The sequence below is a fragment of the Heterodontus francisci genome, chromosome 9, assembly GCF_036365525.1.
Source record: "Heterodontus francisci isolate sHetFra1 chromosome 9, sHetFra1.hap1, whole genome shotgun sequence".
Classification (NCBI taxonomy): Eukaryota; Metazoa; Chordata; class Chondrichthyes; order Heterodontiformes; family Heterodontidae; genus Heterodontus; species Heterodontus francisci.
This window is the reverse complement of record NC_090379.1, coordinates 39,571,897-39,585,661: the sequence shown is the minus strand read 5'-3', so window position 1 is coordinate 39,585,661 and position 13,765 is coordinate 39,571,897. Positions and strand designations below refer to the sequence as shown.

General features: G+C 41.4%; 2 protein-coding genes across 9 annotated transcripts in view; one reads left to right on the top strand and one right to left on the bottom strand.

Annotated features, from left to right (window-relative positions):
- LOC137373693 (alpha-1-antiproteinase-like) overlaps positions 1-13,765 on the top strand; it is a 269,343-nt gene that overhangs the window by 204,136 nt on the left and 51,442 nt on the right. The window lies entirely within an intron of this gene.
- Positions 1-13,765, bottom strand: part of fancm (FA complementation group M) — a 155,026-nt gene that overhangs the window by 134,329 nt on the left and 6,932 nt on the right. For all 8 annotated transcript variants that reach the window (XM_068038866.1, XM_068038862.1, XM_068038863.1 and 5 more), the window contains exons 2-4: positions 8,397-8,569; positions 8,229-8,306; positions 867-1,025 (exon numbers count right to left, since the gene is read on the bottom strand). In XM_068038866.1, coding sequence (XP_067894967.1) covers positions 867-1,025; positions 8,229-8,306; positions 8,397-8,569 — 410 coding nt within the window. The remainder of the gene's footprint in view (positions 1-866; positions 1,026-8,228; positions 8,307-8,396; positions 8,570-13,765) is intronic.

Below are 13,765 nucleotides of genomic sequence, written 5' to 3'. Positions count from 1 at the left end.
CCAGTGGATGTGGTGTATTTGGACATTCAGAAGGCTTTCGATAAGGTCCCAGACGAGAGGTTAGTAAATAAAATTAGAGCACATGGGATTGGAGATAGTGGATTCAGAATTGGTTAATTGACAGAAAACAAAATGGGAAAATGGCGTTGACGTAGAAGAACAACCATGATCTAGTTGAATGGCAGAGCAGGCTCGAGGGGCCGAGTGGCCCCCTCCTGCTCCTACTTCCCATGTTCCTATGTATATTCCACTTTTAGCTAATTTAATTCAACTTCAATTCATTTAGAAAATCAGAACCATAATTAGTGTAAACTAGATCACTGCAGGTTTAAAAATTTAAATTTCTCTCCTTCATGCAAGTTTTTGATGGAAGAAAAAAATTAATCCCAATAACATTTAATTACATTTTTGGAATAAAGCTAGCTTACTGCAGGAACAGTGTTACTATAGGGAAGAAAACAGAGCTAATTATAAAAAAGCAAAAGATCTCAACGTACCCTTTTGTCATATGCGGCTGATTCATTTAAGTGCACAGGCCCGTTAAATTCTTTTGCGCAGCCGCACATGCATGGTAACTTAAAGGGACCGACTTGGGCTCGGCCTGCACGGGAACTTTCAGGGTTGCACAGCTTAGAGGGAACACTGATCTTAAACATCATTTAAAAGTTTGATTGCAATTTTGAAATAAAATTTCACAAATGTGTTCTACTTCAAATCGATGTTGAAACTGATGCCAAGAAAAAAGTTGCTAGTGCATGGAAGACATATGGTGAAATCTGAAAAGCCAGACATTTCACTATTCAGCTAAGATTACATTAAAGTCAAGTAATTTTACTCCATTCACCAAAGAAAAAAATAAAACCCACCTGTAGGTATAAACACTGGATAGCAATCAGCTCAGCTCCCAGAGGAACAACAAACTTTTCCACATGTCGCTGATATGAGTAGCGCTGGATGTCTAGGGAATCTTCAGACCTCACTTCTAGTTGTGAAATCATCAGGTTTGAAAGGACGTGCTGTACAGCCTGTTATAATAACACAATTATATTATATACGTCTGTGCCAAACAGCATGAGCACATTATAAATCTTTGTATCCTTCACCTCCCACATACTCTCCAAACCCTTTCAACCCCACCTGTCCATCTCTGGGGACAACAAATCTCTCTCAAGTTGCTTACAACTGCACTTTTATACTACCAACTGCCTTTAGTTGCCACATATTTCTGCAGTTTTTAATGTGCTCAGCCACTCCCTTACTCCAGCTTTGATGCCCTTGTCCACCCACAAAACCTTCACCATCTTTCCTTCCTAGTCCTCATGTTAACTGACATTGTAAATGGTTTCTCCCCTCAGCACATCCTCCATTTCAAAACTGCATTGATCACTTCCCCTCAAAAATATCATTGACATCCCAGAACTTGCAAATTACTCCCAACTTCCAATCTTTCCTTCCAGAGTTCTTGAGCATGTTGTCATCTTTGATATCATAACTAACTGTGCTACAACTGCAGTGAGTCTCGACAATCAGGCGTCCACCTCTCCCAAAATGCCAACAGTCCCCAATCACAAACATTTTCTGTGACTGTGATGCATTATCCCTCTTTGACCCATTTGCGGCCTTTGACGTGGTCAACCACACCCCTTTGGTGAAACTGCCCTCATCTGGTTCCATTGTCACCTATCCAGTCATAGCATTCACATCTTGAGCAACAGCTACTCGTTTTACCTCCACACACCAACACCTCTGGAGTCCCCTCTGAGGATCCATCCTTGCTTCTCCACCTTCCTCATCTACATGCTAATCCTTTTGACAGGATCAGCTTCTACATGTAAGCTAATGACACTCAGTTCTAGCTCTCCGCCACCCCTCTCAAACTTTCTCGTTGTCTCCATGCTTGAGAGTGCTCGTCAAATATCCTGTCTTGGATGAGCTGCCATCCCTCCAGCTAAAACACTAAAGACTGAAGCCACCAGCTTCTGTCCTTGCCACCAACTCCATCCCCTCCCCACAGATTGTTTGCAACTTTAGAATACTGTTCGACTGAAACTGAATTCATTGGCCAAACGTTTAATCACCCCTCCTAATAATTCCTTCTTTTGGCACAGCATCAGTTCTGTTCCTTACAACTCTGAAGAGCCTGGAACATTCTTCTAAATTTAAAGGTGCTATATAAATGCAAGTAGCTGCTGTTGGGCCATAAATTATCCAAAATGATATGGTACAAACTAGTCTTTAAAGACCAGTTTAATTCCTATTTTTGGTAATGGTAGTAGGGTTGAGATTTACAGCCTCATATCAACAGCTGCTCATTACTGTACACAAAGGTGTCCCAAGCAATTATAAATAAGAAACACTATGCTCGGCCCGTCTTGGCATCAGAAATTCTTTACATACAAATAATCGAGCAATGGGATGGTGTGGTCATGCAGAAGAATCAAAGCAACTGGATAAGGGTAAATCATCTGCAATTCCCACACAAGATGTTGCTCCTAACAACCCAGTTATAGAACCATAGAAAAATTACAGCACAGAAGGAGTCCATTCAGCAGTCGAGTCCTTGCCAGCTTAAAAAACTAGCCGCCCAATCTAATCCCACTTTCCAGCACCTGGTCCATAGCCTTGCTGGCTACAGCACTTCAGGTACATGTCCAGGTACTTTTTAAAAGAAAGAGTCATAGAGAGAGACAGCACTGAAACAGGCCCTTCGGCCCACCGAATCTGTGCCGACAAACAACCACCCATTTATACTAATCCTACATTAATCCCATATTCCCTACCACATCCCCATCAAGAATTGAGGGTTTCTGCCTCCACCACTGTTCCTGGCAGTGAATTCTAGACACCCACCACCCTTTGGGTGAAAAAGTTTTTCCTCACGTCCCCTCTAATCCTTCTACCAATCACCTTCTCCACTAGGGGAAACAAGTCCTTCCCGTCTGTCTAGGAACCTCAATTTTATACACCTCTATTAAGTCACCCCTCAGCCTAAGGAAAACAACCCTAGCCTATACAATCTTTCCTCACAGCTGCAATATTCGAGCCCTGGCAACATTCTTGTAAATCTCCTCTGTACTCTCTCCAGAGCAATTATGTCCTTTCTATAATGTGGCTACCAGAACTGTAGCCTAACCAGTGTTTAATACAGTTCCAGCATTACATCCCTGCTTTTGAATTCTATACCTCAGCCAATAAAGGAAAGCATTCCAAATGCCTTCTTCACCACTCTGTCTACTTGTCCTGCCACCTTCAGGGATCTGTGGACAAGCACTCCAAGGTCTCTCACTTCTTTCACCCCTCTCAATATCCTCCTGTTTATTGTGTATTCCCTTGCTTTATTTGCCCTCCCCAATTGCATTACCTCACACTTATCTGGATTGAATTCCATTTGCCACTTTTCCACCCACTCAATCAAACCGTTGATATCTTTCTGGAATCTATGGCTATCCTCTTCATTATCAACTACACGGCCAATTTTTGTGGCATCAGCAAATTTCCCAATCATGCTTCCCACATTTAAGTCCAAATCATTAATATGCACCACAAACAGCAAGGGACCCAACACTGAGCCCTGTGGAATGCCCCTGAAAACAGCTTTCCATTCACAAAAACATCCGCCGACTACTACCCTTTGTTTCCTGGCCCTGAGCCAATTTTGGATCCAACCTGCCACATTCCCCTGTATCCCACAGTCTTTCATTTTATTGACCAGTCTGCCATGAGGGACCTTGCCAAATGCCTTACTAAAATCCATGTAGACCACATCCACTGCACTTCCCCCATCAATCCTTCTTGTTACTTGCTCAAAAAACCCAATTAAGTTAGTAAGACATAACCTTCCCTTAACAATGATTGGGATGTGTGAATTAGAGACTGAAATTTTGCTTTAACCTCATGTTTTCAACATCCTCCAGCCACAGGGTCAGTAGCTCTTATTTGGTAGCACTTCAGAGGGAAGGCTAGGGTTTAAGTTTCACTTGATCAAGCTACATTATCATTGGTGCTATCTTTTGGATAAGATGCTAAACTGAAGCCCAGTCTACCTGCTAAATGGACGTAAAATTTGAAGAGCAGAGTTCTTCTGTTGTTCTGGGCAATATCCATGCATAAACCACCACTGAAACAGATTAGTTGATCATTTATTTAATTTGTTATTTGTGAGAGCTTGTTGTGTCTACATAACAGTGACTACACATCAAAAGTAATGAATTGGCTGTGAAGCAATATGGGACATCTAGAGGACATGAAAGGTATTAGACCTGTCCCTCAAATCATCTATTCATTTGCACAATCAATCTGTACAAATAGGGCAGCACAGTGGCGCAGTGGTTAGCACCGCAGCCTCACAGCTCCAGGGACCCGGGTTCGAGTCTGGGTACTGCCTGTGCGGAGTTTGCAAGTTCTCCCTGTGACCGCATGGGTTTTCGGCGGGCGCTCCGGTTTCCTCCCACAGTCAAAGACTTGCAGGTGATAGGTAAATTGGCTGTTGTAAATTGCCCCTAGTGTCGGTAGGTGGTAGGGAATATGGGATTACTGTAGGGTTAGTATAAATGGGTGGCTGTTGGTCGGCACAGACTCGGTGGGCCATAGGGCCTGTTTCAGTGCTGTATCTCTAAATAAAAATAAATTTAAAAAAAGTGTTGCAAGCACTGTCAGCAAGTTCACAGATGACATTACGCTAGTATTAGTGCTAGATGAGGAAAAACACCTCGTCTGCATCCAATGGAAGAATGGGTCCATGCCTGGAAAATGTCACAATGTAGATAATTGCAGGGTCATGCATACGGGTAAGGCTATTGCTAAACATGTATGCACCATGTTTGGTTTGGAAAAGGGGGTCTGTTACATTAGAGTACAAGTCTCTGAAGGTGCATGACCAGTACCATGAAGCTATAGAGTGCCAAGATGTGCAAGAACAGTTCAGTATAAAACTAAAAGAATTATAATGTCCTTGTAGAAGACTTTAGTTAGACTTTATTGTGTATAGGGTGCTCAGTTTCAGTTTGCTCATATGTTGCCCGATACAGGCCTTAAAATAGGTTCAAGGACCACCACTGGAATGATCCCTAGATTAAAAGCCCTTAGGTTATGATGATAGGTTTGTAGAACTGGGGTTTTTTCATCCTAGAGAAACTTCAGGGAGATTTAATTCTAGCGTTTAAAATTATATTTAACTACTGGTAAATTATTTGTTTTTTTAAGGTTAGGGAAAACAAAAGAGCATGCATATAATATGCAAACAAATGGCAGACAGGTAAAAACCCTCTGTTCCATCCAGCCTGTCCCACACAATTGTGATAGCTTGTGTATCACAGCATATACACTCTCCACCCTACCCAAAACCACGTGATCTCCTGCAAGAAACAAAAAAATTTGAAACCCAGGACAAATTGAGGGGGGGGTGGGGGGGATGAAATCTGGGAAGTTCCTCTCCAAAACAATTATAGGCAATCAAAACAAGTCCAGATCATCACTTTGGTCCTGAATCCACTGAAGTATCTACCTTTTGTAAGAGGTGATGTCCACCCCAAACCGATCCAGCTCACTTTTGAAGGAATTCAGCAAATCACATACACCCTTCGAGATGGCAGACTCCCGGAGGTTTACTATTCTCTGGGAAAGGAATCCTCACATCTAACCTAGATCTGCCCTAAACAAAATTGTGACATCCCTGGTCCTCTCTAACCTATTTCATTAGAACAAACTGTCAACTGGAACACAAGCTATTTCCTTCATCATCATATAAACCTCAATCAGATCACCCATCAGTATACACTTCAAGTCTAGCGTCCCAACTCTGAGCCTAACTTAATAACTAAGATGCTTTATACTGGGAATTAGTCTAATGGTGCTCTTCTGTACCCTTTCCAAAATCTATCATGCACCATATAAGACAACCAAAACAGGGCACAGTATTCCAAATGAGGCATGAACAAGGTCTTGTACAAGGACAAAATAGTCTACCCTGTCTTATAATCAATTGTCCTATGAATCTGCAATCATGCCTCCAACAGTTACATCCAAATCAAATAAAAAATGGTAAAGTGCACCAGTCCCTGAGGGACACCACTGTCGCAAAACAGAACCAAATCCATCTATAAACCAGTTCTCAATCCAGCTCAATATTATTATCCTGATACAGAGGCTTTAATCTTCCAGAGAATCCTCTTATGATTTACCTTATCAAATGCTTTTTGGGAAGTCTAAGTGGCTTCCCTCATCCACTATCTTCATTACTTCTTCAAAAAATACAATTCAATTTGCAAGACATGACCTTTCTATGAAGCCACATTGGGTGTCCCCAATCCGTCCCTTTCTATCCTATATTACTGCACCCCTAAAAGATTCCCTCAAGCATCTTTCCTGTCACTGATGTCAAACTAATGGACTATTGTTACACTGGTGTGTCTTGTCACTTAAAAAAAAAAAGTGAATATTGGCCTCTTTCCAGTCTCCAGGAACCATCACAGAGGGCAGTGTGCTTTTAAAACTACGGGGTAGGAGCTTGCACAATGCATGCCCTAGCTCCCCGAGCACCCTCAGGTGGATATCGCCCAACCCAGCTATTTTCAATTATTAATTCTCCCAAAATATTTAATATTACTAGTTTTATTAAAATCATTCAAATCTAGTAATCAAGCATCATCCTCAAGACTGATGCAAAGTATTCATTTAATATTCCAGTCATGCCTGTATACAAGCAAGCATAGGTTAGATGTCAGGAAGCTTATTCTAAATGCAGAGGGTCGTCAACACTTGGAACAAGTTACTGGCTTGCGCGGTGAGCGTGGATTCACTGCAAAAGAGTTTGCAAAGGGACGGGCTGTGGCTTATACAACTGAATATTAAAAAAGTAAGAAAGACATTGGATATTTCATGATCACTATGATCTCCTGAAACTCATTTTGATCATCTTTGGAGGTCAGAGAGGAATTTCCCAGATTTTGTTCTCTAAATTGCCAGTTTTAAAAAAAACTTGTTTTCACCTCTCTCGGGAGAATACATGACTATAAGTGGGAGGGTACACTGGAAATCATTACTTGCATCATGACTGTTTGAGATAGGTTTGATGGACTAAGCAGTCTTTAAATAGACCTGCAGCTTCCAGAGATAGCAACTTCACTGCATCTGCTCTCGTACAATGATACCCATGCTAGCACTACTCCTTCTCAACCACAAAGCCAGCTGCAATCTGAAAGTAAGCCCACCAACATTTTGTACAGCTAGCATCAGTTTTGTGTTAAACCTAGTTATTCTGGATTCTGTTCTTAGCAAATCCAACAGGATTTACTGTTGGATTTGACATGGCTTGTTGCATTCCAGTATTCCACACATAGATCTTACATAGTATAAAAGGAACTCAAGTTTATTTTGACACACTGCCAATGATATCAGGGCTGCTCTCAATAGCACAGCAAGAGAAACATGTCACAGAGTACCTGGTACATTGTGATTATAAGCTTGCATACGGACAAGTAACTGGACACAAAAATATAACCATATTCATCTTTGTGATCCATACAAATTTTCCATAACCTTGATATCTAGTTCCAGTGAAGATGTGTTGTGCATTATTTTGTTTCTAATCTTTTGGCACATGTAGTCTAAATTCTGTAGAAAACTGTATCAACACTTCATTTTAGGACAGTAAGTGACAACTCAGCTACAGTAAAACCAGACATCCACATAATACATTAGGAATTAAAATTGCATTGCACAGGAATGGAAGTGCACACCAAAGAGAGCATTAAACATGTAACTGAATAAGGCATCGCCTCAAGATGAAATCAAAATATTCCAGAAATTCCACCCAACCATGACAGGAATAAAGGCAGAAAACATTAAGTGAAAGCCTCTAATGCATGCTACTTATAATGCAGCCCTTTTGACTCCATCTGAGGCCCTCAGTCAATTGACTTGCATGGCCATCAACTGTTGCTTGTAAAGAGATTTAGCATTCATCTTGCTTTCCAATAACAAAGAGCAAAGAGAATCATTTTAGTAACTTCATTCATTACAGAAAGGAGAGTCAAATCCAAACAGTATTTTGTAGTACAGAAACAGCAGTCTCCAAATCAAGCATATGGATGCCCTCCAGCCATATAGTGTTTGTAACTTCATAGTTCTTTTGCTATGTTTAATTCCTTTGTACATTGTAATTGTCTGGTCTTCAGAAAATGAACTTTGAAATCGTTTCACATATTGGATAGATTGCATAAGTAACTAACCTTTATGTCACTACCTGGCGTTGCAGTCAAAGCCAGAATACGGAACTGAAGTGTGTAGTTACATAGCTCTCTAACAACCTTCAACAGAAAAAGGAAATAACATTAAATCATAAAGTGCTGCACACATGAAATGAAGAAGCTACATGTATAGACTTTACAGTACTGTACCTGGCAGTAGGCATGATTTCCAAGTGCCTTGTGAGCTTCATCAACAACCAAACATTTCACATCAACAGGTGGGCAAACTCCACGAGAAAGGTCATTCATCATAACCTGCGGTGTGAGGAAGATAACTCGTTTGGCATTCCAAATATTCTGGCGATTCAATGCCTGTGTCTGTCCTGCAAAAGTTATTGAATGTTCAGCTAGATATTAATTTTAGTTCATGCAGTTCTACACAAGAACAGAGGGGGAATACCTGGATCATTTCCAATTAACAATGGCATTTGCAGGATATTACACTGTTGCTTCCCTAATATCCATTGCCAAAGGCAAAGAGCAAGATCCAACAATAGGGTTGATCCTCATTCTGCTCAGTTCTCAATCACAGATGCACTAACAGAGGGAGGGTTGCTAAGCAAAGGTTATAAAATCTCTTTACCGGGAAGAAAAGAAAAAGATACCAGAAAGGAGAATCATTAATAGCAGGGTCTAGTAGCTCCCGATAACCAGCTGTAGAACACTGGTAGCCGACTACCCAGTCCCTCTCTTGACATTAATCTACCTGGCCACGACAGTTCTAAAAGATCGGGATAAATCATCAGAATACATTCACTTTTTAAAGAGAAGGCACTAGCTTGGTACAGATCTTTGCTTCCCCACCCCACCCCCACATCAGGGAATTGTGCAAAATAATCTCCAAGAAGGGGAAATAATGTAACTTATTGTTTGCATTTCTCAGCCTACAGAAGATAAAACTTGCAAGAATGTTTTTAAATAATTACAGCAGCCAAAATAAGCTCACAGGTGAACCTTCTGATTTTAGAATCCTATTAAAACACAATAATTATGGCATCTTTCAATTGATGAATTCTAAAATGCATGCCAAATCTAATAAAACCCAGAAATAGTAACAAACCTTGACTCTAGTATTGTTCCATGCAATTCAGTTATTTTTGGCCAGGTATTTTGAACTTTGCTTTTACAATTGTGGAAAGTGGACATAGAAATCATTGCTCCGGTCATGAGCAGAAACACAATTATATATGATCCACTAATTTTACATCAGTCCAGCGTAAAATAATAGAATGGATCAGGGGTATCTATACAACATATGCAGCACACATTACACACAGATGAGGTCACAAATGCATCTTGGGACCTTATTTTCAGCAGGAAAAGAAATGGAGGCTTTGCACTTTGACAATTGGGAATATTCTACTGTATAGAGATGGTTCTTCACAAAAAAAAAAATTCACAGATAGCCAACAGCCTCTCTCTGAAATTGCAAGCCTCCATTTCTTTTCCTGCTGAAAATAAGGTCCCAAGATGCATTTGTAACCTCAGCACGTGTATGCAATTTGTGCTGCCTATGTTGTTGTACAAATACTCCTGATCCATGCTATTATTTTACATGGGACTGATGTAAAATTAGTGGATCATATATAATATAGCCAAGCCTAGTTTTTCTCTTATTCATTCATGGGATGTGGGCCTGACAAGCAAGGCCAGGATCTAATGTCCATCCCGAATTGTCTTCGAGAAGGTAGCAGTGAGACACGTTATTGAATCGCTACAGAGCGTGTGGTGAAGATACTCCTACAGTGCCATTAGTGAGTTCCAGGATTTTGAACCAGCAACACTAAATGAACAGTGATATATTTCCAAGTCGGGCGGCACAGTGGCGCAGTGGTTAGCACTGCAGCCTCACAGCTCCAGGGACCGGGGTTCGATTCTGGGTACTGCCTGTGCGGAGTTTGCAAGTTCTCCCTGTGATCGCGTGGGTTTTCGCCGGGTGCTCCGGTTTCCTCCCACAGCCAAAGACTTGCAGGTGATAGGTAAATTGGCCGTTGTAAATTGCCCCTAGTGTAGGTAGGTGGTAGGGAATAAGGGATTAATGTAGGATTAGTATAAATGGGTGGTTGTTGGTCGGCACAGACTCGGTGGGCTGAAGGGCTGTATCTCGAAATAAAATAAAATAAAATAAATAAGTCAGGGTTGTGTACAACTTGGAGGGAAACTTGCAGACAGTGGTGTTTTGATGTGCCTGTTGTCCTGTCCTAGCTGGTAGAGGTCGCAGGTTTGGAAGGTGCTGTCAAAGAAGCCTTGTCGAGTTGCTGCAGTACGTCTTGTAGATGGTACACACTACAGTTGCAATGCTTCAATGGCGGAGGGAGTGAATGCTTAAGGTATTGGATGGGATGCCAGTCAAAGCGGCTGCTTTGTCCTGGTTGGTGTCAGGCTTCTTGAGTGTTGCCTGGATGAGTGCAGCAACAAAAAGTGGGGGTCTTCCATCGCACTTCTGACTTGTGCTTTGTTGATGGTGGAAAGGCTTTTGAGAAGTCAGAAAGTGAATCATTTGCCACAAAAGACCCATCCTTTGACCTGTTCTTGTAGCCACAGTATTTATGTCGTTGGTCCACTAGGGGCGGCACAGTGGCGCAGTGGTTAGCACCGCAGCCTCACAGCTCCAGCGACCCGGGTTCAATTCTGGGTACTGCCTGTGTGGAGTTTGCAAGTTCTCCCTGTGTCTGCGTGGGTTTCCTCCGGGTACTCCGGTTTCCTCCCACATGCCAAAGACTTGCTGGTTGATAGGTTAATTGGCCATTATAAATTGCCCCTAGTATAGGTAGGTGGTAGGGAAATATAGGGACAGGTAGGGATGTGGTAGGAACATGGAATTAGTGTAGGATTAGTATAAATGGGTGGTTGATGGTCGGCACAGACTCGGTGGGCCGAAGGGCCTGTTTCAGTGCTGTATCTCTAATGACTAATGAAGTTTCTGGTCAATGGTGAGCACCCCCCAGAATGTTGATGAAGGATTCAATGATGGCAATGCCACTGACTGTCAAGGGGAAGTGGTTAGACTCTCTCTTGCTAGATATAGTCATTGCCTGGCACTTGTGTGGCACAAATGTTACTTGCCACTTATCAGCGCCAACCTGCCTGTTGCCCAGGCCTTGCTTGCTTCATCAGCTGAGGAGTTGCAAATGGAACTGAGCACGGTGTGTGTAATCATCAGTGAACATCCTCACTTCTGACCTTATGTTGGAAGGAAGGGCAATTCAGGAAGGACAGGAAGCTGGGAAAAGGTGGTGGGCTAACACTGTTAATTAAAGAGGACATTATTATTGTAGCGAGAGATAACCTTAGTTCTAAAGATCAAGACGTAGAATCAATTTGGGTGGAACTAAAACAACAAGAGGAAGAAAACATTGGTGGGAGTTGTTTATAGGCCACCAAACAGCAGTGGTAATGTAAATCACAGTATAAATCAGAAAATTAGAGGTGCGTGTAACAAGGATAATACAGTAATCATGGGGGATTTCAATCTACATATAGACTGGCTAAACTTTATAAGTACTAATACTGTGGTGGATGAATTCTTGGAATGTATGCAAGATGGTTTCTAGTACGTTGAGGAACCAACTATGGAACGGGCTATTTTAGATCCTGTACAGTGCAATGAAAAAGGGCTAATTGATAGTCGTGTTGTAAAAGGAGCCTTTAGGAAGAAGTGACCATAATATGATAGAAACTTAAAGTAAAATTCTAAGTACTGTAGTTCAATCAGAAACTAGGGTCTTAAATCTGATCAAAGGAAGCTATGAAGGTATGAGGGGCAAATTGGCTATAGAAGATTAGGAAACAACGTTAAAAGGTATGATGGAAGACCGCAATGGCTAACATTTAAAGAACTAATACATAGTTTACAACAAAAATACATTCCTTTAGTGCACAAAAACCCAGCAAGGAAAGTGTACCAACCATGGCTAACAAAAGAAGTCAAGGATTGTATTAGAGCAAAAGGTGGTGTATAAAGTTGCCAGAAAAAGGTAAACCTGAGGATTGGGAGCATTTTAGAATTCAGCAAAGGAGGACCAAGAAAAAGATTAAGAAAGGGAAAATAGAATATAAGAATAATCTAGAAAGAAACATAAAAACGGACTGTAAAAACTTCTATAGATATGTAAAAAGGAAAAAGATTAACAAAAACAAACGTGGGCCCATTGCAAGCGGAGTTAGGAGGTTTTATAATGGGGAATAAGGAAATGGCAGAGAAACTAAACAAATACTTTGTGTCCGTCTTCAGGGAGGAAAATACTAAAAACCTCACAGAAATAATGGAGAATCGAGGGACTAGTGTAAACGAGGAACTGCAAGACATTACTATTAGTAAAAAAAAAAGTACTAGAGAAATTAATGGGGCTTAAAGTAGACAAATTCCCTGGACCTGATGATCTACATCCCAGAATGCTGAAGTGACTTGGGTGTCCTTGTTCATGAGTTATTGAATGCTAGCATGCACATGCAGCAAGCAATGGCATTTGCCTTAAGAAGGCAAATGGTATGTTGGTCTTTATTACAAGGGGATTTGAGTACAGGAGTAAAGATGTCACTGCAATCTTAGAGCCTTGGAGAGACCGTACCTGGAATATTGTGTGCAGTTTTGGTCTCCTTACCCAAAGGAAAAATATACTTGCCATAGATGGAGTGCAACGAAGGTTCATCAAACTAATGCCTGGGATGGAGGGATTGAGGAAAGATTAAATAGACTGGGCCTTTATTCTCTGGAGTTTAGAAGAATGAGAGGTGATCTCATTCAAACATATAAAATTCTTACAGGGCTCGACAACGTTAATGCAGGAAGGATGTCTCCCTGGCTGGGAAGTCTAGAACCAGGGGACACAGTCTCAAAATAAGGGGCAGGCCATTTAAGACTGAGATAAGGAGGAATTTCTTCACTCAAAGGGTGGTGAATCTTTGGAATTCTCTGCCCCAGAGGCCTGTGGAGGCTCAGTCATTGATTATGCTCAAGACGGAGATCGAGAGATTTCTACATATTAAAATCAAGGTATATAGGGATAGTGCAGGAAAAGGGTGTCGAAGCAGAAGATCAGGTGAGGCAGGCTCGAAGAGCTGAATGGCCTACTCCTGCACTTATTTCTTGTGCTCTCCAACAACGATCTTCCTTTGTGCTAGATATGGCTCCATTAACTTCAAATTTTATTAGGGCCTTGATGTCAAGGGCAGTCACTCCCACCACACTTGAACACGGCAGTCCTCTGGCCCCAATTTTGTGAAATTTAATCCAAATAACCAGGTTGTTCCAGAGGCATCCACTACCACTTGAACATGTAAGATTGAGGACGATGCTGAGAGTTAATACTGTCCTTTCATCTCTAGTACTTAGTTTTCCGAAGCTGGAAATGCACCGACAATAATGAAATAGGTAAGAGTGGAACCAAACAAGGGAAGTCCCATTGAACTGGACAGCACAGGAGAAGTATTGGTAGAGGATAGTACATTTAACCACATCAACAACTGCAAAGAGCTCAATGAAGGAAAATTAACCACAATCCCAGTCACAGAGGAAT